At 39.3% G+C, this 26,313-nt stretch overlaps 1 protein-coding gene across 3 annotated transcripts in view; it reads right to left on the bottom strand.

Annotated features, from left to right (window-relative positions):
- Positions 1-26,313, bottom strand: part of adgrd1 (adhesion G protein-coupled receptor D1) — a 30,438-nt gene continuing 4,125 nt past the window's right edge. For all 3 annotated transcript variants that reach the window (XM_044197073.1, XM_044197072.1, XM_044197074.1), the window contains 20 exons: positions 25,033-25,290; positions 23,687-23,754; positions 22,980-23,129; positions 22,769-22,819; positions 21,613-21,736; positions 21,161-21,268; positions 19,789-19,864; positions 18,732-18,873; positions 8,773-8,846; positions 7,927-8,050; positions 5,722-5,825; positions 5,344-5,455; positions 4,741-4,894; positions 3,333-3,399; positions 3,006-3,072; positions 2,784-2,875; positions 2,547-2,673; positions 2,407-2,448; positions 2,059-2,151; positions 1-1,966 (listed from right to left, as the gene is read on the bottom strand). In XM_044197073.1, coding sequence (XP_044053008.1) covers positions 1,871-1,966; positions 2,059-2,151; positions 2,407-2,448; positions 2,547-2,673; positions 2,784-2,875; positions 3,006-3,072; positions 3,333-3,399; positions 4,741-4,894; positions 5,344-5,455; positions 5,722-5,825; positions 7,927-8,050; positions 8,773-8,846; positions 18,732-18,873; positions 19,789-19,864; positions 21,161-21,268; positions 21,613-21,736; positions 22,769-22,819; positions 22,980-23,129; positions 23,687-23,754; positions 25,033-25,290 — 2,129 coding nt within the window. In that variant the 3' untranslated portion in view covers positions 1-1,870. The remainder of the gene's footprint in view (positions 1,967-2,058; positions 2,152-2,406; positions 2,449-2,546; positions 2,674-2,783; positions 2,876-3,005; positions 3,073-3,332; positions 3,400-4,740; positions 4,895-5,343; positions 5,456-5,721; positions 5,826-7,926; positions 8,051-8,772; positions 8,847-18,731; positions 18,874-19,788; positions 19,865-21,160; positions 21,269-21,612; positions 21,737-22,768; positions 22,820-22,979; positions 23,130-23,686; positions 23,755-25,032; positions 25,291-26,313) is intronic.

Genomic DNA, 26,313 nt, shown 5'->3' on the forward strand with positions numbered 1-26,313 from the left:
TTGTCATAAACATTTTATAATGAAGATAATTGGAAGCACAAACCATAGTACCATAAGACAACAATCATTTAAGGCATTAAAAGAAAAGGAATATTGAAATATTTAACTTTAAATCTGACTTGAAAAGTGAGCGCAGAGTGACTTACAGTAAATCCTGTTTTAGGAAACTTAATGTTGGTACAGTGTAAGATCAATGACATTTAAAAATATGTCATCTCCCTCCATTCTCACAGTATGTTAAGGGAAAAAGCAACAACCTTATCAAGTCCCTCTGCTGTAGAACATATTTCACTGTTCAAAAAATTATGAAAATGTAAAAGAAATTAGCAACAGAAATAGCTAAAGACACCATAAAACTTCACAGAATTGTGTCCAAAACACAACCAGTATTCACTATTCCTCAAAAAGCACAACATACTGCAGCTTACTAAGATGTGAGGTACTGCAAATATACCAGTTCATTTCAAGAGGGAAAACACACAAATAGACACAGAATTTAACATGAGACCATACTGATTGTTGAGCTGTGACACTCTGCAGAAGACATGATACAGAACTCACAAAATAAATAAATACATTACATCAGAATTGCATAGGGTCTAATTCACTGCTAGTTCATTCATTGTTATTATACAGTTGTTGTGTTGTGCTGTCCGTAAAATTGGATTAAAGCTGTATGAATCAGGTGAATCTTGGAGTTCATTCAGGTAAAATAAGCAAATTGTGCTTTGTGATCATGAATACTGTTAACAGTTGGTGAAACCATCATGTCATTTTTTTAAGGCATACATCTAACACTATATTTAAGGAACATTTACTGCTTTCCTTGGTCTTTTTCTATCCAAGTTTATGCATTTTTACCCAACCATACCCTGAAAATACTTATCATCTCAAATTTGAATATGTTACATTAAATTAAAGTTGTTGAACTATCTCATAGTGTGAGACAAATTATATGTCAAAAGACATCACTGTGATTGATTAAAGGAATATTTTGACATTTTGGGAAATAAGCTTATTTACTTTCTTGCTGAACGTTAGATGAGAAGGTCGCTATCACTGTCATGTCTGTACACTAAATATAAAGCTACTACCAGCAGCAGATTAGTTTAGCTTAGCTTAGCACAAATTCTGGAAAGAGCTAGCTTGGCTAGCTAGTTGTATGTAACCATAAAACCACAATGTGTCGTCTTTACATTTCAGTTTTTGTGCAGATTAAATAAATTATATATAACGTGTTGATTAATGAGCTTTAGTGGTGCTGGTAGTTATATTTTGTCACCTTTGGACAGAGCCAGAATGTTGTCTGTTTCCCCCCTGTATGCAGTTTTTGTGCTAAGCTATGCTAACCAGCTGTTAGCGGTATGTGAAAGTGGTGTCAATCTTTTCATCTACCTCTCAGCAAAAAAGCAAATAAGCACATTTCCCAAAATGTTGAACTATTCTGTTAAATAGACTCTTGCCAATTAGTAAATCAACTGCAATATACAGATGGACCATGCAACAGACAAATCGAGATGCTCCACTACACAGGGCATCATTGCCAGACCCTGAACTACACTCATGGATCTTAAGACTCTCTGTCACTTCACTGACCTCCTCAGAAATCCCTGCTCTTGTTTTTGGGGGGTACACAGTATGTTTTTATGAGACAATAATAAGGCACAGTCCTTAGAGTCTGTTTGTCTTTAAAGGTGAAGCTATTATTCAGCTACACCACACCTCCTTTCATATCACTTTCACTTGAGTGGATGAGTGTCCAATTCATTACATAACATAGTGGAAGAATACTCTGGCCAGTGTTTGTCATTCTACACTAGTGAGCTTCAGATTGCTCTCCTGCTGCAGACAGAAGCGATGACCTATGGTTCTACACGGCAGAGAGGTCGATACGATTGGCTGAGTTGGTGCTTTTGTCCCATGTGTTCATCTTGGTGGGAGTCACGCCCTCCTTGTTCCCATTCATCTGGAGGATGAGAAGGAGAATGTTAAGACTCAGGCAGTTAAAAGCTGAACAGCTCATTTTTGTTCGAGCAAGTCTTTAACGCCAGCACTCACAATGTCAGAGTTGAATGGCTTCACATTGATGTTTCGGATGGAGCTGCTGGTAAGAGACCACACCTTGGTTTTGTGTTTGAAAGCAGCTCTGACCTACAGAAAGAAGTCAAGCCATAACAGACAATGGTGACAAATGTCAGGCAAAATACATCTTATCACCCTAAATTAGAAGTTTGGGTTGCAACAGAGAACATCGTCCCCTACTTGCTGACTAGAATAAATATCACCACTATATGAAACCCTATGGCCAAATTAAATTCTGGTTGTTTAGTGTGTGGACAGTTTTCTCCCACAGGAAGTGACAAATCAAAACATTAAAACACATATTTAACATATTTAGCACCATACCTCAGAGTTGAGGAGACAGTGAAACAAGAAGACAAAGAACCCCTAAAGTACAGGGAAAAAAAATGTAAACTTAAGTAGAATATTCACAAATGGCTGCAAACATTTTGGAAAGGAAAAAAATCCTGTAGTGAAGAACTTACCTGTAATGAGTTGAATACAGCAAATATATATAGGAATGGCAGAGAGTGTGTGTTGACAGCAAGAACGCCAAAGATCCAGGAAATGCCGAGTATAGGCAGGAGCACAGCCACTGCCTTTGCAGTCAGCCTTGAAACAAAGTAAGGGACAGCCATGTTTATGTTATTAGCTTTTAATAAGAGAAGACTATTTAATAATTTAAAGAGCATTGGTCTGATCATGAAAACAAATAAACTCACTTGACTGCATTGGCATCTCCATGAACCTTGTAACTCTCTCCACTGATTCGAGATATGATCCTGGTCACCGATATCAGAATGCCAATGTTCACCTGGAAATCAGAGAGAAGGGGATATACATTTCATACAGTAGCACAGGAGATATGATTTTGTTTCTTTCCTTCTCAACAAATTGGGAACTGTAAAAAATGACAAATGCTAATTGTTGCAATTGTTCCTCACCACAATGACAAACAGAGCTGGTGCCACAAATGCCCAGATGGCTCCATTCTTCAGTGACAGCCAACAGCTGAGAAAGCAAGGACATGAGAGAGTAAAAAAGAAAAAAAAATTCACACTGTGTTCCTGTCCAAATAAAATGCTTTAATGCTCTAATGTAAATATAGAATGACATATGTAGTTACTGTTAACCTTAAAGATTTTGAATAATATTAAACAAACACAGTTGATGGTTCCATTTTTTTTTCACAGTTGATGTCATTCTTATGCAATTCCACCAAGCTTTGACGGAGTAAAATGAATTCCATATAATTCCTATGTCATACTTACTTGTCAACTTCGCCATAACTGTCCAGAGCTGATGTCATGGACACCACACATATTACCAATGGAGAACCTGATGATAAAGAAAGAAACAAATGCACGTTACACATTCACTAAAACAAAATGGGGACCCACTCTAAAAAACATTGCTCTGTAGTGCCACTAGTGGTCAAAAACTCCACAGGATACCTTTAATCACAAACAAAACTTGACATACACTAAACCTGAGGCCCGTGGACCTGAGGCAGTTGCCCAAATCACAGGGTTAGTAACCCAGCCTTGTTAATGACAGCATCAACACAAGTTACCAACTCTCATTCTCATATTCTTAGATCAACGGGAGGATTTAGGAAACATCTCAAAACAACCTAGTAGACCTAAAACGCTTTGACCAAGGCCAGAGACATACAAGTTATGACAGATCAAGGCCAAATAGTGATTACAACAAATTCATTTTATTTATTTTAGCTGCCACAGGGTCACCTAAAAGTATTCCTCAGTTAATTTTAACAAATGGTCTTGTGGCCCTGTTAAACATTATTATTTTGTACTTTTTGACACTTGTTACTCCATCCATTGTAGCACCTGTCTTTGCATACACACAGTGGGTGGTTGTATTTATTTGCTGTGCTGCTAATTGCTCATTTCCCTGAAAGTAACTAATTTTATTTTGGTGCCTTGATATTTTGGCTTGCCAAGCCCAAAAGTTTCTAGCACGCTATACTACAAGGAAACTGTTAATTTGAAGGAGGAAATGAAAGATAAAGTAGTCAACAGCCCATAGCACAACTAATAGCAACAGCAATTCATTATAAAATGAGTGTTTACTTTTTATGTATAACAGCTATACTTCTAACTGTCAGACAAGTCTCCAGCACATAATTTGCAGTTGGCCACACAAAATGAAAAATTACTCTGGCCAGAAGAAAGGAAGTAATAAAAAAGGGATCGTTTTTCCACTAATGGGTTCAGCATGTGAAGGAGAGACTATGCATTCCTCAGCAGTCAAAGACGTATGTCCCAGTCTTTTTATCTGTCCATCAAACTCCGGTTCACCAAGATCAGGAGAGGCAATTTCTATACTGAAATGTAACTCAAAGCAGATGTATTTAACAGGTCATAGTTATTTACTTTTCATAAACACTATTTGACCAGTAAGGTCACTTAAAAAATGACCAAATCATATTTACAGTAATGCCCTGGCATGAGGTAGAGGCAAGACATGGGGTGAAATCAGGGACAATAAAATAAGATGACATAGTGTATTCTTGAACAGACAAATGAGAAAATGACATAAGAAAAAAATCCCACAAGGAATAAGACAGTTGTTTGTAACAGTTGATTGTAAGTATGTTTGTTATATTCTGAAGCAAATATGCCAGATATATCATTCCATCTAAGTGTAATAATTTACCCCAGCCAATGCCATAGTAGTAGAAGTGTTTGCTGTCCTCAGAGCCGAACACCTTGACCACCATGCTGTAGAGGTGGAGGCCCTCCACCAGCATCCAGGCGAAGGCGCTCAGAAAGAAGAAGTGAAGCAGGACAGCTATTACCTTACAAGGCAGCTGGGGCAAGGGATAAAATCAGGCTTTTACCATCAAAACAATCTATTTTTCATGATTATCTATGTATGCTTTATTACTAAAAAGCGCTTTGTTAATCGCCATTGTCCTTTTTTTCTTTTCCTCTGTTCTATTTTTCTCTTGCACCAGTGGTTTGTATTTTTTTCTTTTACATTTATTATCTTTATTTCTTTCTTTTAATCATTTAGTGGTGATTTCACTTCACCACATTTGACATTTTTACACTGTAGTTCACTTCATACATCATCTTAATGTTGCACAAACCTTTTTCATCATCATCCTCATCATCTTAATAATCTTCCTTCATTTTATCATACTTATCATCATCATCATCATCACATTTTTTCTTTATTTACTTTTCTTCATCATTGTAATCATTGTTACAACCATTATAATCATCATCAACAACATAATCTGTACTGTGTGCCTACCGTGCCCGGGTCGAAGCGAGCGCTGATGAGCAGTAAGATCTCAGCCACCAGGATGGCGAAGGACAGGTTGGCGTGGATGTGGTAGCGTTGGTTACGGATGGTACTCACTGACCTGCAGAGCAGCACAAGGACAACATCACATTAACTTGCTATAGTACTTTGGTAATAAGAACACTTAGTGTATAAAACACAAAATGTGTATGTTTTGAATATAGATGTACAGTACATGTTTATGGCCACATAGGTAGATTTATGAAATAAAATATACAGTATACATGTATATTAAATACAGTAAAAGCAGTTTATGACATATTGAGTGTGACATATTCTTAAAAATTCTATGAAAGGTTGTTGATGTGATTAACTGATGATACTCACGACAGAACTGCAAAAGTGACCAGAGTGATGGCAAGACAGAAGATGGAAATTGAGCAGCCAACATAACCAATGGCGGACAGTGCCACCCTGTGGCCAGTAGTGAGCTGTGTATAGAGACACATCACCATAAGCGATGGACAAGACAACATGGAAAAACACTAATATTTTGCCTACACGATGGATAGGTACATTGTGCCACCAATGCACATGCAAAGCTAGTTTAGTTGTTGTTTCATTCAGCCTGTATCATTAGCCAGGAAATTCAAAGGGGCCCTGTTGAGTTTATAATGATGAACACAGTACTGACTCTCATTAGTGTTTCTCAGGCAGGCTACTCTCCAAGACTGGGCACACTGTCATAAAGCTTTAGCAAAATGGTTTAAATCCTCCTGTGTAAATGATAAAACACAGACGTTGGAATCAAAATGTTTAGATGAGAGATTCACATCTTATGTGTATATATTTTTTTAATATGTTTTAACCATTCTTGGTGTAAAGTTGTTTTTCTCTTGTATGGAGTCACTGTAAAAGTACAGTCAAACACCTGTTTTTATTATTTTGGGATAAATTAAATGTACATTGTCCAAGAAGCAAAAGAGTGACAGCGATAATTGTGTTTCTCCATATGCACATATCCATGGCATACAGCCTAGTGCATTGATGTTGTTTTGGAGTTGAGGCTATTTTGAGGGTTTGGGTTTGATTCTCCATTAACTTTCTTCACATGTGCCTTGTCATTACAAAGGCAGAGGAGTTTCAGCCTACCAGAAAAGGGATACATGGGATGTTCCCTCACAGCTGAGGGATGAGGCAGCCCACTAATTAGAGACTGACTAAGGGAAAGCATAGCATCAAATAGACTTCTGCTGCTTAAATACAGCACTGGCCCACTTAGCTGCAATAAGAAGTCCTCTTTTCTATTTAAAGGAGCCATCGTGGATGCTGACCATACTCCCATGGCATGTATTCTTGGATAACAAAGAGTTAGACGTTGGTGACAACATACACAAAAATGCTCCACATGTGGATAATGTAAATGTAAAATACTGTGCAGGACAGTGTTCAGAGAAGATAATTAATGTTATCCCAGATGTTTTAAAAGGGACAATCTTTGGAGGGTGGTTCAAAGGGACAGTTTTTGGTCTCTTGAGAGACTGTGGTCCTTGAGGAATGGACCACTGACCTGTGCAGCGACCCAAAAGAACCACACTTAATCGTGGTTGTCCAAAGTACTTCTGTATAAAACCACCAGTGAAACCGACATTGTGACTGTGTAGGTCTGCTTACAATTGAACTACAGGGAGGAACGATAAACTGTCCAAAGTGGGGGCTCCTGGTTGATGGGTTACTGTGTGGTAAACCACTGCTTCCTGCCCAACTATGTTCCTACAAATCTACTTATTTTGTGACAAAGACACAGACGGACGGGCACACTTTTCAATACAGCTTGTGTAAAAAGTAGTGGGAGGTTTACTGTTTCTGAAGTTTCCCTACAACAGATTACTTGAAAAGCACTGTGAAGAAAATCATCAATAGGCCTTTTTCAGAGCAGACATTTTGACTTCTCATGGCAGGAAAAGCACAGGTGTTACTGCTAACATTAATGATGGCTCTGTTCTATTCCAGTGTAAGCCATGGCAGTTTGACAGTGAGCTAGCATGCAAAGCTATGAAGACATATCAGGCCCACGGATGTATTATAAGATCTGGATACCGGATTCAAAGATGGCACCCATTCCCTGCGTATGGTGACATAACAAAATGTCTTCTGTGAAAGAGGTCAATGTTAAACCTACGATTATTTATTTTTTGGCCACTTGGGGGCAGCACAACAAGCTGAAAGCACAATGTTGACATACTGTGATAGCTAAGTGTTTGAAAACAGTTGCCTATTACACATCTGGCAGATATGGAGCAAAGTAAGCATTCATCTGGCGGCAAAAATAGGCCCAATATTCACTCTCCTTTTAGCTTTGTTTTAGTCTCCACCAACTCCTGAGGAAATATCTGGCTCTGTAGCTGCTAAATGCTCCACTGTGTTCACCAGCTACTTGCTAACTTTGCCTGTCTGCAGTTTTGTGCTGGGCAGGTAGCCTGCAGTCGGTTTATCAGAGATTTTTCACTAATAACAGCTGCCTGCTGCAATGCATTGTTATATGAAAGAAATAAATTAGAGCAGCTTTAAAGAGTAGCCAAAATGCCATACCTTTAAGGGCACCACTTGCATAAGTATGGCAAAGTTGGTAAGGTGGTTGCACAAACACACAGAATATGTCACGTTTCCATCTGAGCGTACACAACCTTCGTTGGACCATATTCCCTCATTTGAACTGAAAAGGATGACAATTAGGTATTATTCACAGAGAAAATTTACTCAAGACATGTATTAATATAAAGATGCTAACATGAAGGACACATATACAGAAAAAGTATGTTTTTATAGGAGCACTCCTGGCAGGGATCACTCAACATGATCCATTGTGGGAGGCACACAGAGACATTTCTTTGCTGAGTTTATCAGGGCAATCTGACAGGGCAATCCAATAATTAACATTTTTCTTGAGCTTCAGGGGAGTAAGGAGAGGAAGCCTTTGAAGCCAACTAAAACATACTCCCTTTTAAAATGACTTATGCTTTCTAAATAGCGTTTTGGCTCCATTCATCAGATCACCATATTTTTTCACAGAGGGCTGTTACTCAAGCTGCACCAAACTGAAACATCAACACATCTGACACTGCATGTTTTTGATTTGAATGAGAAAAAGGGAAATATACCTTTTCCAAATCATTGGTCATTTCTTATGATGTAAAGCCTTAAAGACTTGAGCAAAGAATATGCAAAGAGTCAACAATCAAGAAAGATACAATCTCTTTGGCTCTACATCTGAATGAATAATGGAGACATGCTGCATCTAAATCAGAATCAGAATCAGAAATACTTTATTGATCCCCGAGGGGAAACTCTTTGTTACAGCTGCTTACTATCACGTCACATAGGAGAAGAAGTATTAATAGAATAGAAATAGATTAATAATCATGAACACAGACCCACCTGTAGTCCAAGAAGGCACAGTAGAGGAAAACTTTATTGCTCTGATTTAGTACTTGCTCTTGCTGTTCTTTAGTCTGAAAAAGAAAATTCAAATAAAATTGAGATTTTAATTGTGAAGGAAAAGTATGTGATATAGGAAAACATTTGCTTTTGGATTGTACTGGCTCATTTAATTACAAGCTTTGTTGTCCCAAAACTCAGAGTTACCTTGTTCGGAAAATGTGCTTTGATCATGAAGACGTGGAATATTTTAGACACAAATTATCAGCATTCTTTCCTTAATGCTCATTCACTTTCTTTCCATCCATATGCTCAACAGAAGCATCAGATCTTGATATATTAAATATATTAAGGCTAAAAATACTTGAAAAATTGCTTCTGATGCAAAATAAAAATGCTTCATTGGTGCTTAAATGCCAATAAAAGACTTCAACTAAAGGACAGACAAGATGCAGATCGACACTCAGCAAATGTGATTATTACACTGAGCAAAAATTCCTACTGTCTTCAAGAATCTTATTTGATTATAACTCACTTTTTCCGTGTCATTCCTTAATATGAGATTTTGAGTCCCCGGATACAGTGAGCTAATGGCTACAGTGCAAGAATGCAGTAATTGGGGCTTGGCCCTGGTTTCAGGTCAAACCACTACCCTCCTCAATCTGTCATCTGAAGAAAACAACACTTTCATTGGCTGGTTGGATGTATACTGAGAGACTGCACACCTCTTCTCATTCCCCAAGCCTTGACTCTCAGACTGAATAAGTGTATGGTTAGATTGGACTGTGTCTGCACTATTTCCTTCTGGAAAAAGTGAGAGTGAGAGTGAAACTGACAGTCAGGCTGTCTGTTTCCTGGCCCATAGGCTCAGTGATTCATATTACAAAGCATAGCACAATACGTTGACTTCATTGTGTAACCAAATCGTTGCTCTCATTCTGTCTGTTTCGCACATGCAGCTCTTTAGTCATCATGTATTGTGACCCTCGAGATGAATGCAATGGATAGATATTCATGTGGAGCAGGCAGCACAATGGGTCCAAGAACCATGAGAGTGCCATAAATGCATCCCGTCATCACAAGCTGGCCCCAAGGGTGAATATACTGCTCCCCTGTGGGCTTTAATAACTCACATTTCTTGTTGGGTGTAAATCAAAGCAGATGGAAGAGACACAAACTGTAATTGGCACATTGTAAGCCTTGCTTTACAGTGTCATATTTGCTCTCTACAATCTCTGAATCCATACTGTTCCTGTGCAACGAAGGAAGACTAATTATCCTCATTAAGCATAAAATGTAAACCCTGGCTCATGGGAAACAATCCATCATTATAAAACCATGATTTGTACCAGACATAAGCTTAAATATACATGGACTAACAGACCATCATACATATAAGGAGTGCTGTTTGGCCATGCTTCCTCTCTAGCAACTGTCTGTTTGTGGTACATCCAGTGTGTGTTTTCAAGTTGATATCTGAGGAGAGGTGAAGGAACATGAAAGTCACTGGTGAGTGTTAAAATGCACTCGGAGATCTGGCCGAGCTTTGCGCACACGCCGTTGCTCGGTGCCCTGAGGCCTCAGCCACCAGCCAAGACTGGAGCTGGTGCTTAAAATCTTTATTAACAACAGAAGGCCAGCAAACACTGCCTTGGAAATCACTTTGAGCCTCGTAAGGAGAAAAGATGTAGAGCGGAAGAGAGGAAGAAGAGGGTGAAAACTAGTGACGGGAGAGTGATGCAGAGTGACAGGCTGATGAAGGAGAAGAGTCAAAGAGAGAGAGGCTGATAAATCATAGATGGTCAAGGTGTTTCTGATGTTTTTGTTACGACGTCCCACTTGTGCAGCTGTCGACCAGAGCTCCACCTACAGTGATTACTTTAACCGTCACTGTAGTGAAATTCAATATCCTCAAAAATCTTTAATCTCCAGATTCACCAGCAGCTATCAGTGGCGGAAGAAGTATTTAGATCCTTTACTTACACTAAAGTACCAGACCAACAATGTAAAAATTCCATTACAAGTAAAGGTCATACATTCAAAATCTTACTTAAGTAAAAGTACAGAAGTATTATCAGAACATTGTACTAAAAGTATCAATGTAAAAGTATTCATTCTGCAGAAAAAATGGTCCGTGTGACAGATGTATTATTATAACATTATTAGATTGTTGGTTAGTTGTGATGCATCATTACTGCTGTAGCTTGTGACCTAACTATTTTATATACAGTTAGGTAGTTCCAGTGGTTCCCAACCCAGGGGTCAAGTCCCCTCCAAAGGGTCACAAGATAAATGTGAGGGGTCGATGTATTGTATTTTATATGTTTATTTTTTTACCTGTAATATCTTAATCTAAAAATCTAGTAGTAACTATATAAGTAATTATAGCTGTAAAATAGATGCAAAGTAAAAAGTACAATGTTTCTCTTTGAAATGTAGTGGACTAGAAGTAGAAAGTAGCGTAAAATAGAAATACCAAATTTCCACCACTGGCAGTTATGATACATGGAGTAGGTCTTGGGTATTATTAAATAGCAGTTCAGTTGAAACAGCTGCAGGGGGATAAAAGCACTGTAAGTCATGATGCAACTGTTTTGGTGGGAGCAAACACTTAGCTGCCATGTCATCATCTTAACATACCTGTAATGTGATAGTGTTTTACATAATAGATATTTAATGGTGTATTCTGATGGCTGCTGTCTGATGTGTATATTCCTCTAACCCAAAGCACACCTCATCCTTTTGCTGTTTAATGACTGCATTGAGCCTGTTGGGTAAAATGATGAGGGATGAAAATAAACCCTCTCATGCATCACAAATGCATATAAGTCGTAGATGACACACAGAACCCAGCAATTTGTGTAAATGCAAGCTTCTCTGTCCTCTGTGGTGTCTTTGAGACCTCCCATGACTGGCAGAGCTAGAAGCCTCGCTGTGGTTGAGCTAGCTTCAGGAAACGCCGACAGCATATGTCTCTGCAAATCCCTAGACATCGGGCAACTCTGGGCCAATTTAAATATTAGCTTTTGACAGCTGGTTTTCAAGCAAGGCGCAAATAAAGAAAAGATGGAGAAAGCTACACGCCACCCATCATCATTGTTTCAGTACACGTACTTCTGTCTTGAATAATTAATTGTTTATTGAAATGAAACTCTCAAACTGATTAACTTGCAGCTTTGTATTCACCACCAGCATTTAGGCTTTTAATTAACATTTAAATGACTTTTTAAAATTACCATTATTGTGTACAGTAAAGTAATGAAACCAATTCAACAGTAAACTACTGTTAACAAACTAAAAATTAGATATAAAAAAAAATCCTTAGTTACAGTGGACAGTAAAATGAATCAAATCTAATCTGAGTTCTAATTGAAAAAATATAAAATATTGAGCATGAAAGTTCATGCTTGACCTTGACAGTAGTATGACAAAACAATCTTTAGAGCTTGATATTAGCTTCGGAGCATGAGATGTAGTTGAATGCTACAGAAAGGGCCAGTGAGTGGACCTTGAATAAATATCACTAATAAAAAAGTCCTGCACACACCCACTCCATCCAGCACTGGTTCAACAATAAGCAGCCACAAGAGCAAAGGAGCAAAGAAGTCTAAATACAGCCTTTGGTTGTGCTAAATTTAAAAAGTAGCAAAAAAATGACACAACAGTGTAAGTGAAGAAATAAGTGATCTTCTCCTTTTCCCTCAAACGTTCCAAAAAATTTGAGAGCAAAGAGAGCCAGGGTGTAATTTGGACTGCACTTTCTGCATTTGGTATAGATATCAATCTTTAACAGTGCAGCTGCCAGCAGGGCCCATAACAGCACTGAAACTCAACAGTCACACTTTACACAATGGCAAAACATTAGTTAAAAGCTGCCATCATCTTCCGTTTTTGTGGAAGTGTACAGTAGGTGAAAGTGTTTGTTGAAATATGAGTCAACACAAAGGCTGGCTGAGATGTAGCCAGGTTTTGACAATGACTAAATTGTTCTGCATAACAACAGAGAGGCCATACATACATTTCTCAAAAGCTACATTGACTGCTCTTAAATTTAGTAAGGGAAGGAAACACTTTATTGCAGTATGTCTGGGAAAGGCACACCAAGGTATGGTGTAACGTTACTAAGTCCAGCAGGCTCAAAAAGACCAACCACAGCTCAAAACTTGACCTGGAGTTTGAGAAAAACCTGCCCATTGAACTACCTTAAGGTCAATATATTAAATCATCACACTGACACGACCTGTGGCTCTGATGGAGTGCATGATCTCAGTGTTGTTATAACAAGGCTTTACAGTCAGAGGTCAGACTTAGGCTGATCATCATACAGCATGTGGAGTAACAGTCTGAATCCATGCAGCAAAACAAAACTGGCCTTGAGTGAGATCATGCTGTCAGGGGAAATGTAATAAGACATGCAGCTGTGGTCTCAGCTCAGTCTCTGAGGTAGACACCAAAAACAACGAGACATGTTGATAGGCATGCAGAGTGTGAGGAAGACTGGAGACAATTTAAGAAACCCAGAAATTACAGAGTTGTTTCTGATAAGGTGAGCGGTGGATGTTCACAGAAATACTGTACTGTGGTACAACCAATTACTTTGGTTCAAAACAACAAACATGACACGAAGTGTTTTTCTTTCCTTTTAGAACTAAACTGACATGACAACGGGAAAGGTTCTCCATCCATGAATTCATTTGTTCAATTCCCAAAAGCTTTCATACAAGGCCACTGTAACATTTCTCTGGTTTCTGGCCTGTTTGTCCATAGGAACAACATGTTTGCGTTTATAAATTGAGGGCTGCATTTTGAGCCTTTGCAGAGAAGTTTGAATGTGGAAATATATGGGATCAAATAAGAGTAAATAAGATTTTTAGCTGATGATGTTCAGTGATAATTTCAAAACCTGTGGTTGTAAAGCACCCTTTGAAAACCTGTGAAAAAACTCTGCACAAATGTGTGAAACTCAAAGTTCACACACTGTGTGTGACACTGAAGTTACACATGAACATGCTTTTAAGTTACAAGTACGAATTTTGTTTTTACAGTCGAAATCGGGGCAAAAATTTGCACTTTAAATTTACTTTAAAAAAATGTATTTGCAGTTTCACAGTTTTTGCAGTTTCTTAAGTTCACAAAACACGGTTCCTGCAGGGTTCACCAAGTGAAATTTAAGACTTTTAAGACCTTTGTAATACCACATAGAATGCAATTTAATACCTGTTTCACAATCATACTGGCCAATGAAAGTATGATGAAAAACAGCAGGGACAATATGGCCTATAATCATTATTATAAAGGCTGCAACTAACGATTATTTTCATTATCAATTAATTTGCTGATTATTTTCGCAATTAATGGATGACTCGTTTTGCCTATAAAATATCAGAAAATAGTGAAAAATCCCAGTTTTCCACAATCATGATTTTCTACAGCCTAACACGACATCTTCAAATCACTTGTTTTGTTCAACCAACAGGCCAAAACCCAATGATCTTCAATTTACTATCAGAAAAGATAAAGAAAAGCAGACAATTCTCACATTTGAGAATCTGGAACCAGTGAATTTTTGGCACTTCTGTTTGAAAAATTACTGAAATAATTCATCGATTATCAAAATAGTTGCAGATTCATTTTCTGTTGATCGACTAATCATTCCAGCCCTAATTATTATATCCCTTTTTTTGTAGTTTCTAGCAGTAGGCTATATAACAAAACCTCCTAATGATATAATTAAATAAACGCGACCTGGACCCAGACAACCAGCAGAAAATGGATAAATGGATTAACCAAATTAAAATTATTAATTCATTTAAGTTCATTTAAGCTAAAGTCAACACTTGCTCATTATGAGACGAGCTTCCTAGCTACTGTAGCTAACAGTAGTGACAGTATTTGATGCACAATCCACTGTCGCAACAATCCCAATTTTAGTCTAGTCTAGAGTTTTGTCACAGGTTTACAAAGGGTGATATACAACCACAGGTTTTGAAATTCTTTCTGAACTTTATTTGAAAAAAGTGTTAAATCTTTTTTACCCTCATCTGCGGCCATACAAAGACTCATATAGACAGAATCAGCACCAGGACCTTTTTTACTTTCCTCTGGGCTTAAGCTCTGCTCTGTTCAGCGCGTAGTGAGAGGTGATGGTCGCGAGGTTGGAATGGTGATAGAAAGGGGGTGCTAAATGGGAGGAGCTGTAAAGAGAGACTCTAAATCTTTTGGCAAGAGAGGAATAGCAATAGCCAGACCTCCATCTGTGATTGATCAGTATGTTGGCTCACACAGCTTGTGTTCGTATGTGTGCTGGTGTATGGATGGGTGTGGGTGGTTGGGAAAGAGGGAGAGAGAGAGAGATGGAGGAAAGATTTTGCCCACAAAGTTTAAGCTGGGCGTGTGCTGCGAGTTATAAAAAGACTTACAATAAAGAGTGATTATTATTGTGGTAGAAAGGACTGATACCAGCATTGGCATACATGATTAAACGACTGAGAGCGTGGGTATCAGAAAGTGGTAAAAATAACCTTGTTTGCGTGTTTATTTTCAAAGTTGCTGAACAATTAATCCATTATTTTCGGCACATATAGGAAGCTCCAACGTCTCCAAAGAGACACAAAGACTCCAAAGGCTCCAAAGGCTCCAAAGAGACGTTGGAGCGTAGACGTCTTTGTATACACAAGCCACCCAGTTTCCTTTTCTGCCCCTGACCTCTTCACTGACTTCCCCCCAAATTCATTCATCTTTAAATTATGAGAGGGAACCGATGGATACAACTTAATGGAAAACTTAATCACTAACAGTTTTTTGTCCAGTCACTTGGTGAATATTTGAACTGATACAGTAACAGTGAAGTCACCAGAGTCAGTTTGATAAATTCAGTAATCATATTTTCTTAATTTTTAAACTTTTTAGATAAGAAAATCATGCTTTTATTCAGTGTGTGTAGAAAAGAAGATGGTGTTTAAGCAAAAGTTTGACATTATGGGAAATACTCTTATTCGCTTTCTGGCAGAAAGTTAGATGAGAAGATTGATACCACACTCATAATTGTCTGTTAAATATGAGGCTACAGCTAGCAGCGAATTAGCTTAGCTTAGCACAAAGACTGGAAACAGGAGGAAAATAGCTAGCCAAGAAATAGTCCGGCATATAACTCTCGATGTAAATGGTGAATTGATATAAAGGTGTTAATTAGTGAGCTTTAGAGGTGCTGGTGGGTGGATTTTGTTTTGGTTTGCTTTGGACAAAGCCAGGCCAGCTGTTTCCCCCTGTTTCCAGTCTAAACCAAGCTAAGCTAACTGGCAGCTCGCTTGTCATACATGTTGATCATTTCATGTAACTCTCCGCCACAAAGCAAATAATAAAAAGTCAAACTATTTCTTTAAATTAATGATTTGTAGTTCTACATTACATCACAAATGAAATGAAATAAAAGTGAATTGAGGGACAGATAGAGGCCACCAGTGCTCTTCCAGTGCTGCCACCCTGTTCCACCCCTCGCCCTTCTTACGGAACTGCCGAACTAACACACAGATTTATAAGCCTGTAAAGTCAGGCCCCTTGTCAAAATCTGTTTTTAAAATCCCCTCATGTTTGACCTTATAAATCGACTTTGCTCATGAAATCAGTCTTTCCATTCATTCACTTCATATCATCAGTGTGATGCTTTGATGGAAGAAGAGGACAGGGAGGAGGTGTCGGCCTTTTTATGTATGTATTAATGTGTAACTACAGACCCCAATGCCTCCCGCCCTCCCTTTTCTTCCCTTCTTCTCTCCTTAGGCTCTCTCAAACTGAACCTGAGTCAGACAGCTGTAATAAATCACTGATGGAGCCAGGGTCCAATCAACACCGCAGCTGAATGGCGTGAGAAAGCATGTGGGCCTCCAGCAGCTTTGATAACACCTTGTCAGGGTATCAATCCTGCTCTGTGCCATGTAACGTGTGATGGCGGCACCTCGGCTCTGACTGAGTCAGCTGGGAATGGCATGACCTCACTGGGCGGTTTCAGTGGACTCAGAGGGCATCACTCAAGACTTCAAGGTCACTCAGACAACAACCACATGGCTTTGACCTTCAGCGAGTGGTACCTGCCATTACACAAGATTCTTTACAAGTCGGTGACTCCATCAATCCACAGTACGATACTTTTTATCATGGCAGGTGTCAGATAGAGAAAATGGATGACATTTGGGTCTGAGCCATGACAGTAGGTGACTGTTTGTACAGTAGAAGGGATGGCACTTGTAACCATGACAGCATGAAAAGACAGATGAGGAACCTGACACATTTCTGCTTCAGACACACTCAGTCCCCCCCGCTAGGTTTTAATGAAGTCACTGGGCACTTGTCTACTTTCTTAGGATAAACAGAGAGGTCAGTTGGAAATCACCTACTCTAGGCCACTGAACTGGTGCCATGCGAGGACATCTTTGAGGTTTAACTTGTGCAGACAGTAAAGAGCAACATAAACAATGACGAGAAAGGTCTGCCTCATACTGTGTGAGCTGCCCTCCCTGTCTCCAAGCTAGGAAGGTGATAAGTATCCACCAGCTGCCAAAGACTCCAAAAATAGTCACTTTTTCACTAAATCCAACTACAGGTCTGTGCAGCAAACCAGTTATGGCAAAACAACCCTTTTTCTGGACGCAATCACAGCCAAAAGCGCCGTGTGCCAAATTACGATGCAGCTCCTAAATATAAATCATCGTCAAAAGCTATGCAGCCTAAGTTAAGTTGAAAAGTGCTGGCATGGTGCGTTCCAATCAGTATGTGTTAGTAATAAGTATAACAGCTTATTTGTAATGGGGTAGAGGGGAAAGAATGTAAGAAACCTGATTTATCCTTACAGAGGTAAAGGCAATCAAACTAAAACAGAAACACCTTCACTCAACAGACAGCAGAGCTGGTGAGCATCTCCAGCACTCCCATAACAAAGGAGATTATAAGCCCTCTCCCATGGTGTCTGCTAAAACAAACACAGTAATCATTGTCACAGGAACTAAGCCAGATGATTGCAGTATAAACATTTATTTCACCAGGGAAAATGAAGGCAAACAAAGCAATATTGCTATGGTTTCATGAAGCGGCATGGGTTTCATTTGTGCTCTTACAAGTGAGGAGAGAAAAAAATGTATTGGAAATTCACTTTCAATTCAATAAAAAGTGAAGAATTCTTGTAGGATTAGGACTAAATTAAACAGAACTACATTGCTGGGGTTTTAGTCAACTGGTTTTGTTAACTGCCTTATTAATGCTATTGTATGATAGTCTAATAGGCTATTAACACAATCTATTTAGATGAAAAGAATGGCTTCAAAACCTGTCAATGTGCAAAAAAATAAAAAATAAAAAAATGGCTGTGAAGTACACTGCCACATTTCTGACATTACAGGGAAACAAGCTAATGTGATACACATTTTTAAGTTAATTTTCATTATGAGTTTCAACTGCATTTCCCATGGAAAACTGGCACAGCCCCTGCCATAAAGCAGCAAAGAAAAAATATGTTGTTCATAAAAGAAAGTTATTGTTCCTTTCAAAGCGCCCTAAGCCTGCAGTTCAAATGTCCATAATCAGTTTGCTTTCTGGAAGCCACATGCTCCACGAGGAAAAATTTAGGCAGGCTAATGAAAACCAAAATAGGCTTCGCTCTGTGTGCTGGTGAGTGACCAGCTGCACAAGCCTCGGTCAGTGATAGACACTCATCTTCTTACATAAGAGAAATGCCAAAAATAGAGCTGATAGATTTCATATGGGGGGATCCTGCTACTGTAGCCACAGGCAAACCATTGCCCTCTTTCCTCTGATAAGGTGGGTGTCCAACACCCAAGAACTGCACCCGCCAACTGGAAAAGCACTCAATTTTCCCAGTATGACTGACTCACACAGAAAGTAAATGGCAGATAAAGACATGAGTCGAATAGGGAAGAAACTGAGACATTGTGTGGGTTGTTTCTTACCAGGACGTGGGTGAGGACAATCTTGATGAGTGGCGCTCCAGAAAGGTTGACGGACAGGGCCGGCAAAGGCTCCACTTTCAGAGAGATTAGACAGCTGGCTATCTGGATCTTGTGATCTTTGAAATCAGCTGCTTTGTTAATCCTAAGAGACAAAAAAGAGAGAAGAGACACAGAAAATGTAAGAAAAGAAAGGCAGTGTGACAGGAAGAAATGGAGACAAAAATAACGGTTCACAGATACAAATACAAAAGAAAGAGACAGAAAAAAGAGGTCAAGAGAGACATAAACAAATACAGTCAGATAAATCATAAAAAAACACTGTAATCAACACGTAGATGTTACACACGTGCCCAGAGCAGTAGCATTTAAGTGGGACTTTGATTAGCTGTCCATATAATTAATCACACTGACAAGCAGGACAAGCATCAGTAGTTTTTCAGGGTAATCTGATATGTGACATTGGGATCATACAAGCATCACCTCTTTATCATGATACAAAAGGGACGTTCTCACCCACAGAGAAGCAGGGCAGTTGGAGAGCCACAAACATCTCCAAATGTACTGTCACATATTTTACATTTTGTACTTCTTCGAAGTATAAAGTGGGAAAAAACTGGTTGCTTAATCGCTGTCAGATATGTCAGGTTTGGTAAAAATAAACATTGCAGCGCAAGTGGAACAAGCTGGTCCAGTAAAAAGACAATAACTGAGGAAGGGGGTAGCAGATATGTAGAGCTAATAACAGGGTGTATCAGTCAGTGGAGGTTGAGTGGTGAGATGAGAGATAGGCGAGAGGACAGATAAGGCTCTGGCCCCAGGCATCAGCCGTTCTGTGGTTCAGGAAGCAGGGGCGCCTTAGCGCCGGTGGACCTAATTCCCCACACAGGAAGTACACAGAGAGAAATGGCTTGAACTCACATTTGAAATAAACAATTCTGTTTAGAATATATTTTCCTAGATAAAACCCATGCCACAACCAAAGTGGTATGATTGGATTGGACTGGATTAACAAAAAGTTATCTGAATTTTCACATTGGGTGTTGTTCCAACCTCTTACCTGGTCTTGACAGGGCTGATCTCTTTGTAGTAGTTGTGCATATTGTGGTAGAAGAGGCCAACGATGGTGGTTTGAGCTGAGGCAAAGAAGAGAACATACAGTAGTTGAACGTGAACAGCATGGACAGTGGGGCTGGGAATGTAATGCAGTGCTGCTAAAATTCTCACACTGAAGGGAAGTTAATTAACGCTGCCTTGCCGCCTCACGCTGGCACCATCAGGCTAATAGGATGGCCGTATACTCGCATAAGGGTGAAAGGGAGAGGGCTGCAAATCACGTGGATGTTGGGAAATCTTATGAAACCTCAACATGACTTCACCAGGAGAGCAGGAGGTCTGGTCCCCCTCCCCTAATCTGACCTATCATCCAGCTCGGTCCCACCTCAATACTGCAAGATAAACAATGAAATTGGAGAAAATCCTTAATGATCCTGTTCCTCCTTTCAAAGGCCCTCTACCCAGGCCCCGCTGACTCTGACAACAAAAGTTTGCTGATGTCAAACAAATGTGCGGTGTATATGTTGAAGGAGAGTTTTTAATCTTCCCAAAAAATTATTTCATCAGAATGCCCCCCAGCAAGTCCCACAAGAGATCTCAACATGGCCAGTTTGCTTGTACAAGAGAGAGAATAAGGAAAAATATAATAAAGTATCCAAACACACCAATGTGTAGCATTCTCTCGACTTAACAAGCATATAAAACCTCCCCTTGGAGCATTTCATACAGCCAGGTATTCAGAGCTGTGAGTTCATTTGGTCCTGGCTCTAATGTGTCAAGCAATAACATATATTCCATTTCTGATAGCAGTCCTTTAATTAATTATTGTAACGGTTTATTTCAGTGATTGTATGGCAACACAGTGCATGTAGCGGCCAGGTGGAGCCAAGGGAATCTGACCTGAACACAAAGTCAAACAAACTGGGTTTTAATGCCCACCGTAATTACTATTCTTCCTCACTCCTCTATGCAAGTCCATTCTTTTTAATGACAGAGGAAAGTGGAGAAAAATTGCTCTCTCTCTCATTCTTTCTGTTTTAAATAAAAGGGTAACTGCCAACATTAAAGTCATAGCTGGATTTCTACGGTGCACCATAAAGTCACACAAAAGCTCTCATGGCACTCCTGTCCTACACTGTATGCTATGTTAGCAGTCTTAAATCTTAGCATAATAAATTACTGGCCAATAACAAGAGCCTCCCAGCTGGACAATTTTCTCTTGGCAGAATCAGAGCACCACTAATGTGCAGTATTCACACTCCACCTAGAGAAGCTATTACTTTTTATACAGAGAATCCTCAAGCTAGGACAGGTCTATTTGTATATCACTCAAGTCATGTCACTGAACATCTGTAGTCTATAATATTTGCACTTACACTGCATGGTGAAAGCTTCTCCAGGCACGGAGATGTAGTTCTTGCCCTGTGTGGGGAAGCGGTAATGCGGTAGGTTGTAGTTCTGTGGGAATTTCATCAGAGAGTAATCTGTGGGGGTCAGAGGTTAGACAAAGCGAGAACTGCTGTGAAAAACAGACTGAGAAGCAAGCATCAAGACCCATCTGCTTTATCAGGGGTGGATAAAAGATGTGAAGCGGCCCCTGGGTCAAGCTAGGCAAGCTTAGTGGCAAACAAAATACTGTGCAAAAAAAGACCCACACCCTGGAGAGGCAAAGTGGAGGGGGTTGACCTCTGCTTATCTGACCCGCGTTTTTCCTCTGAATAAGAAAACGAATGATGTCAGCTTGACGCTCCATGTCCTTCTACTGTAACAGTGTCCACACAAACTACAAACAGTGAGTCACCTTATGGAGAGCTGACAGCATACTGACCTGCAACAAAAGATGTTCCACCAAGGGAGATGAGAGAGTTTGGGCTGGGCTCCAGGTTAGTCACCATATGTTCCATCACTCTGTCCACCGTCTCGATCAGACCGCTGACCACAGGGGTGGGCTGCTGCTCAACAATGACCCAACAGAAAGATGTTCACAATCAGTCCACAGTCACTGCTTTCAATGTCCAGCATTGCTTCATGCTAACCTACTGAATGGTGTCACATCTTTATGATGTATATTATAATCTATAATGCTAAGCTATAGCACAAGTGGACAGAGTCAGAAGAAGTCAGTGAGCTGACACCATAAGCTACTGGTCGTACCAGACAAAGTATGGATGTAGCAGCGAAACCTCGGAGTCTATTGAATAGAGCAATTGTGCATTTTGTTTCATATGAATTCAACTTTTCATTTGTAAGTAAAAGAATGTATTATTTGTCCTCTCAAAGTTACATTGTCTTGCTTTAACATTGGTTACAAATATGTTGCATGTGTTATTTTGCACAAACATTTGCATCCAGATATTGCAATACAATGGTAATAATAAAAATAATATAGATTCATTAAATTGATCAAGTACAGAAAACTGAAATCAACAAACTAACAGGCCATGTTAGATTAAAAGACATACAAAAACTTGGTAAAGAGTGAAAGCATTAATCTGATCAGAGAAGGTAATCACAAGGGGCTTTACTGCACACTGTATCTACTGTCCAAATTTTGCATTCGTTCTTGTACGTGAACATCTGTTTCAGCTTGTATGAAACCATACACTTCCTCAGAATGTCTTTCTTCTGGCAGCAATGTGTTTGTATGTTTGTATATAAGAGCCCGGAAATTCAGCCAGGATGAATGTCCAGTCCAGAAACCTGCACATTAACATTTAAAGCATTGTGTTGTAGAGCACTTTATAGTCAGCAGTACTCTCTTATACAATTTGCACCACTATATTTGACTATATACTATAATCCTGTGTGGGTACACTGCCAGGCACTGTTATTGCTGCTGGCACCACTTTTGCCAAAAATATGCAGTGTTAAAATCTCAAACTCATGGAGCTCTTAAGTGTCTTGGATTAAAGTATTCACCGAATTGCATATGTAACATTAAGTCATGTTTGAACATTGCACAACAACAGTGTGAACTCATTTACCTCTGGCAACCCTGGAGAGGACAGCACTTCTTCCACACTTTTGAGAAAAGCCTGGGTGGAAGAAAATGGACATCACGGAACTGTTGCATCATATGCACATGGGTGGGCATTGTGTCTGTGTGTGAACTGGTTTTGCAAGTGTAACATGTGTGTGTGTGTGTGTGTGTGTGTGTGTGTGTGTGCATGTATGTGTTGGACTGTGCTCCAAGACCTGAGTGAGGTTGTTGGCAGTGTTGTGAGGAATGGTCCTATTTGGCAGCGCCTTAAGGAAGCCCAATACTGGCATGGACTGCGGGTCCTGGGAGCTTTGGACCTCCTCATGCTGACTGCTGATGACAGGAGGACTCACTTCAGTGGTTCTCTGGGGAGACAGCACATCAGGCATCAAATGAAGTTTACTATCAGGAGGCATACACAGGATGTTTAGTGACTGAAAGCCTGAGTTCAGGGAATACTCTTTAGACAAGTAATTCAGTGTTGCTCTTTTTCAGCCTAGTGCCCTACAGGGAGCCATTTTGTGTGTAGTGTTGAACAGCTGTCTTCACTTTCTTCTATTTCTTTATCTGTTTTCTACCTCCAAAGCCCTTTAATAAACATTATGAGTCTATTCACATGTGCTCTCAATATCCTTTTTTCCCAGCTCCTCTATCTAAACAATCGCTCAATAAGAAATTAACTGTTTGCATTTCAGTTGAAAGCTAATGCTCATCAAGCAAAATGCCCCCATCTCGATGACGTTTGTGTATAATTTGGCCCCAAAAATGTATGCAAATTTTTCATACCATTTCTATATGGATGCTATATGTATGAAGAACACCTAGGTGATTCACACATGTAGTTTATACAATAACATTTAGGTATCACATCTGTTTTTGTTGACCAAAGAGCCCTGCAAAGTCAGAGAGTTGACAAACGTACGACTGTTGGTGTAGTTGAAGTGACTTCTTTGGAGACTCTGGGTGTTGTGGCAGAAACCATGGCCTGACCTAGAAACACAATACAAAGGGCTCTATTACAATAGGTTAAGAACCACAGTGGTGACATGTATAGATTGTGTTCAGGTTTTTAGTTTGGAAATACCTTGCGTGCCATTTGAGAAGCATTTTTGTTATTTTGTTATTAGGTTCTTTGTTAAACCTGACCAGGCTAGGCTGCTGTAATGTAGCTGGATTTTTATCACCATACAGCTTATAGTTTATGAGGCTGGACCATGCCAAGTCATGAAAGGAGATAGATTACAACCTCCACAAGTGGGATAATCAACCACATAATACTCTGCCACTAGCTTCTGTACAAGGCTAAGATACATTTAATGTCTTCACTGTCATTTAATAAAAACAGCACTAACTAGCTACCAGAAAACTGCCATATATGGATGTACATTAGAGGTATCAGTCTGAACCATTCCTGGTCTTCTTTGGTTCAATGCAACATTTTATATGCGTGCTCTGGAGAAGTAAAAATATTTTTCTGTAACCATAACAGTCAGGCTCTTTGTGTCTGGTAACGGTCTGTAGAATATATTGCTTTTGGTAAGAAATCAAGGCAGTGTGCACTTTATGTTTCATGCATTGTGACAAGTTGAAGCTCTAACAGTACACAGTATAGTTTTCATATACTATTACCATTCACACAACGAAAAAGACACCGTGCACCAATCAATAAGTTTCATACATAACAAAAGGTGATTAAGCCTACTAGCTAAAAAGGTATTTCATCAGCATTTCTCATCGTACCATTACACTTGGTGACACGGATTATCACACAGCAGAATTATATTATTTCTAAATTCTCGTAAATGTCGACATGTTTTTGTCCATTTATGGCACTCTCACTACTGACCAAAGGAGGTAAACAGCAAGAGAACAAAAACAGTCAAGAGTCTGGGGTTTTTGTTTTAGCGTGTTATAAGCGTGCCACATTAAATCAAAAATGATCTGCCCCCTGCAACCCAACATGCTTCTACACTCTTATAAATACTTATAAGGGAGAACTATGTGAGCCATGGCACTTATATGGTGGAAGGTCACGAAAATGTTTTGTGCAAGAAGAGCGATTTGACAGGGAGTTGGGGTATATTTGTGTAGTTTAATATCTTGTTGTTATGCATGAATGCTGTGGGTGGAATGTGGTGAGGACAAAGCGGAAATTGCTTTTTAATCCCTGTTTCCTCAGAACATAGTCAAGAGGGAGGAAGCATTATAATAGATATGCCATGTCCTAGAATGACAGGAAATACTTTCCAGTAGAGCGTGATGTCCTACCTATGGCTGCACTGTAGTAGAGCAAGATCTCGTTAAGTGAAAGGGCCCTTTCCCAGATGACAAACTCATCAAAGGCACCTGTCACATAGTGACCATATGCCCTGTCGTTGCCAGTTCCAATGACAAGGTCAGAGTACTGGTCACCATAGATCTCTGAGGGACCGCCAGCTGTGTCACCAGCTGTGAAGGTCCCATTGATGTAGACCTTCAGACCATCCTTTTTTGTCCATGTGAAGAGAATGTGGTTCCAGTAAGGCCCTGAAAGAGGAAACATACTATATATACAGTATATATGATTTATGTAGAGTTGTAAATAGCAGCTTCATAAAATAAGCACTGCAAATGTTAAGGCGATGCAAGAGTGGGTGATTAGAGCAAAAGAAAGAGAATGGGGAAATGACCAAAAACTGAGCGGGGCACAGAAATTCAGGTATTAGTATGGCTTTTCATCTAAAATCTGATAAAAGCTGATAGTGACACAGTGGAACATTTACGTTCTAAATTCTTCACGGCTGCAACTAATGATCATTTTCATTGAACAAAATGTCAGACAATCATGAAAAATTAGCATAAGGTGACACATTAAAATAGCATGTTTTGTCCAAAAACAGTCTAAAACCCAAATATATTCAGCCTACTGTCACATATGACAGAGAAAATCAACAAATTCTTACATTTGAGAAGCTGGAGCCAGGAAATATTTGCATTTTGATTGAACAAGACTTACAGCTATGCTATGCTGTGAGGCATAGGGGTGCTTTGAGCTAAATGCTAATGCCAGCATGCTAACATGCTACAATGACAATGCTAACATGCTAACATTTAGTGGGTATAATCAGAGACTCAGAGACGGTTTTGAAAGTTATACAGTATCTTTGGTATAACGTTAACTATGTTCACCACCTTAGTTTAGCGTGTTAGCATGCTAACATTTGCTAAATGGCACTAAACACAACGTAGGCTACAACAGAGACTGATATGAATTTCATTCGTTTTGCAGGTATTTGGTCAAAAACATGTAAAGTATTGGACAATTTTGACAACATTTTTTACTTGATGTGTCAGATGAGGGGTCACCATAGTTATTACAATTCATCTGGACCTACGCTACCTTGGTTAAAAATCGCTGAAAAAGATTAATTGCTAATCAAAATAGTTTCTGATTCTGTGGATCTAACAAATTAATCAACTTTTTGTTTCAGCTCTGAACTCTTTTTTTAAACTTTTTTTTGGTCTTTATTTGTAAATCACGTGTTTCCACAAGAACTTGAGGTCAGAGTC

This window comes from Siniperca chuatsi, linkage group LG5, assembly GCF_020085105.1.
Source record: "Siniperca chuatsi isolate FFG_IHB_CAS linkage group LG5, ASM2008510v1, whole genome shotgun sequence".
Classification (NCBI taxonomy): domain Eukaryota; kingdom Metazoa; phylum Chordata; class Actinopteri; order Centrarchiformes; family Sinipercidae; genus Siniperca; species Siniperca chuatsi.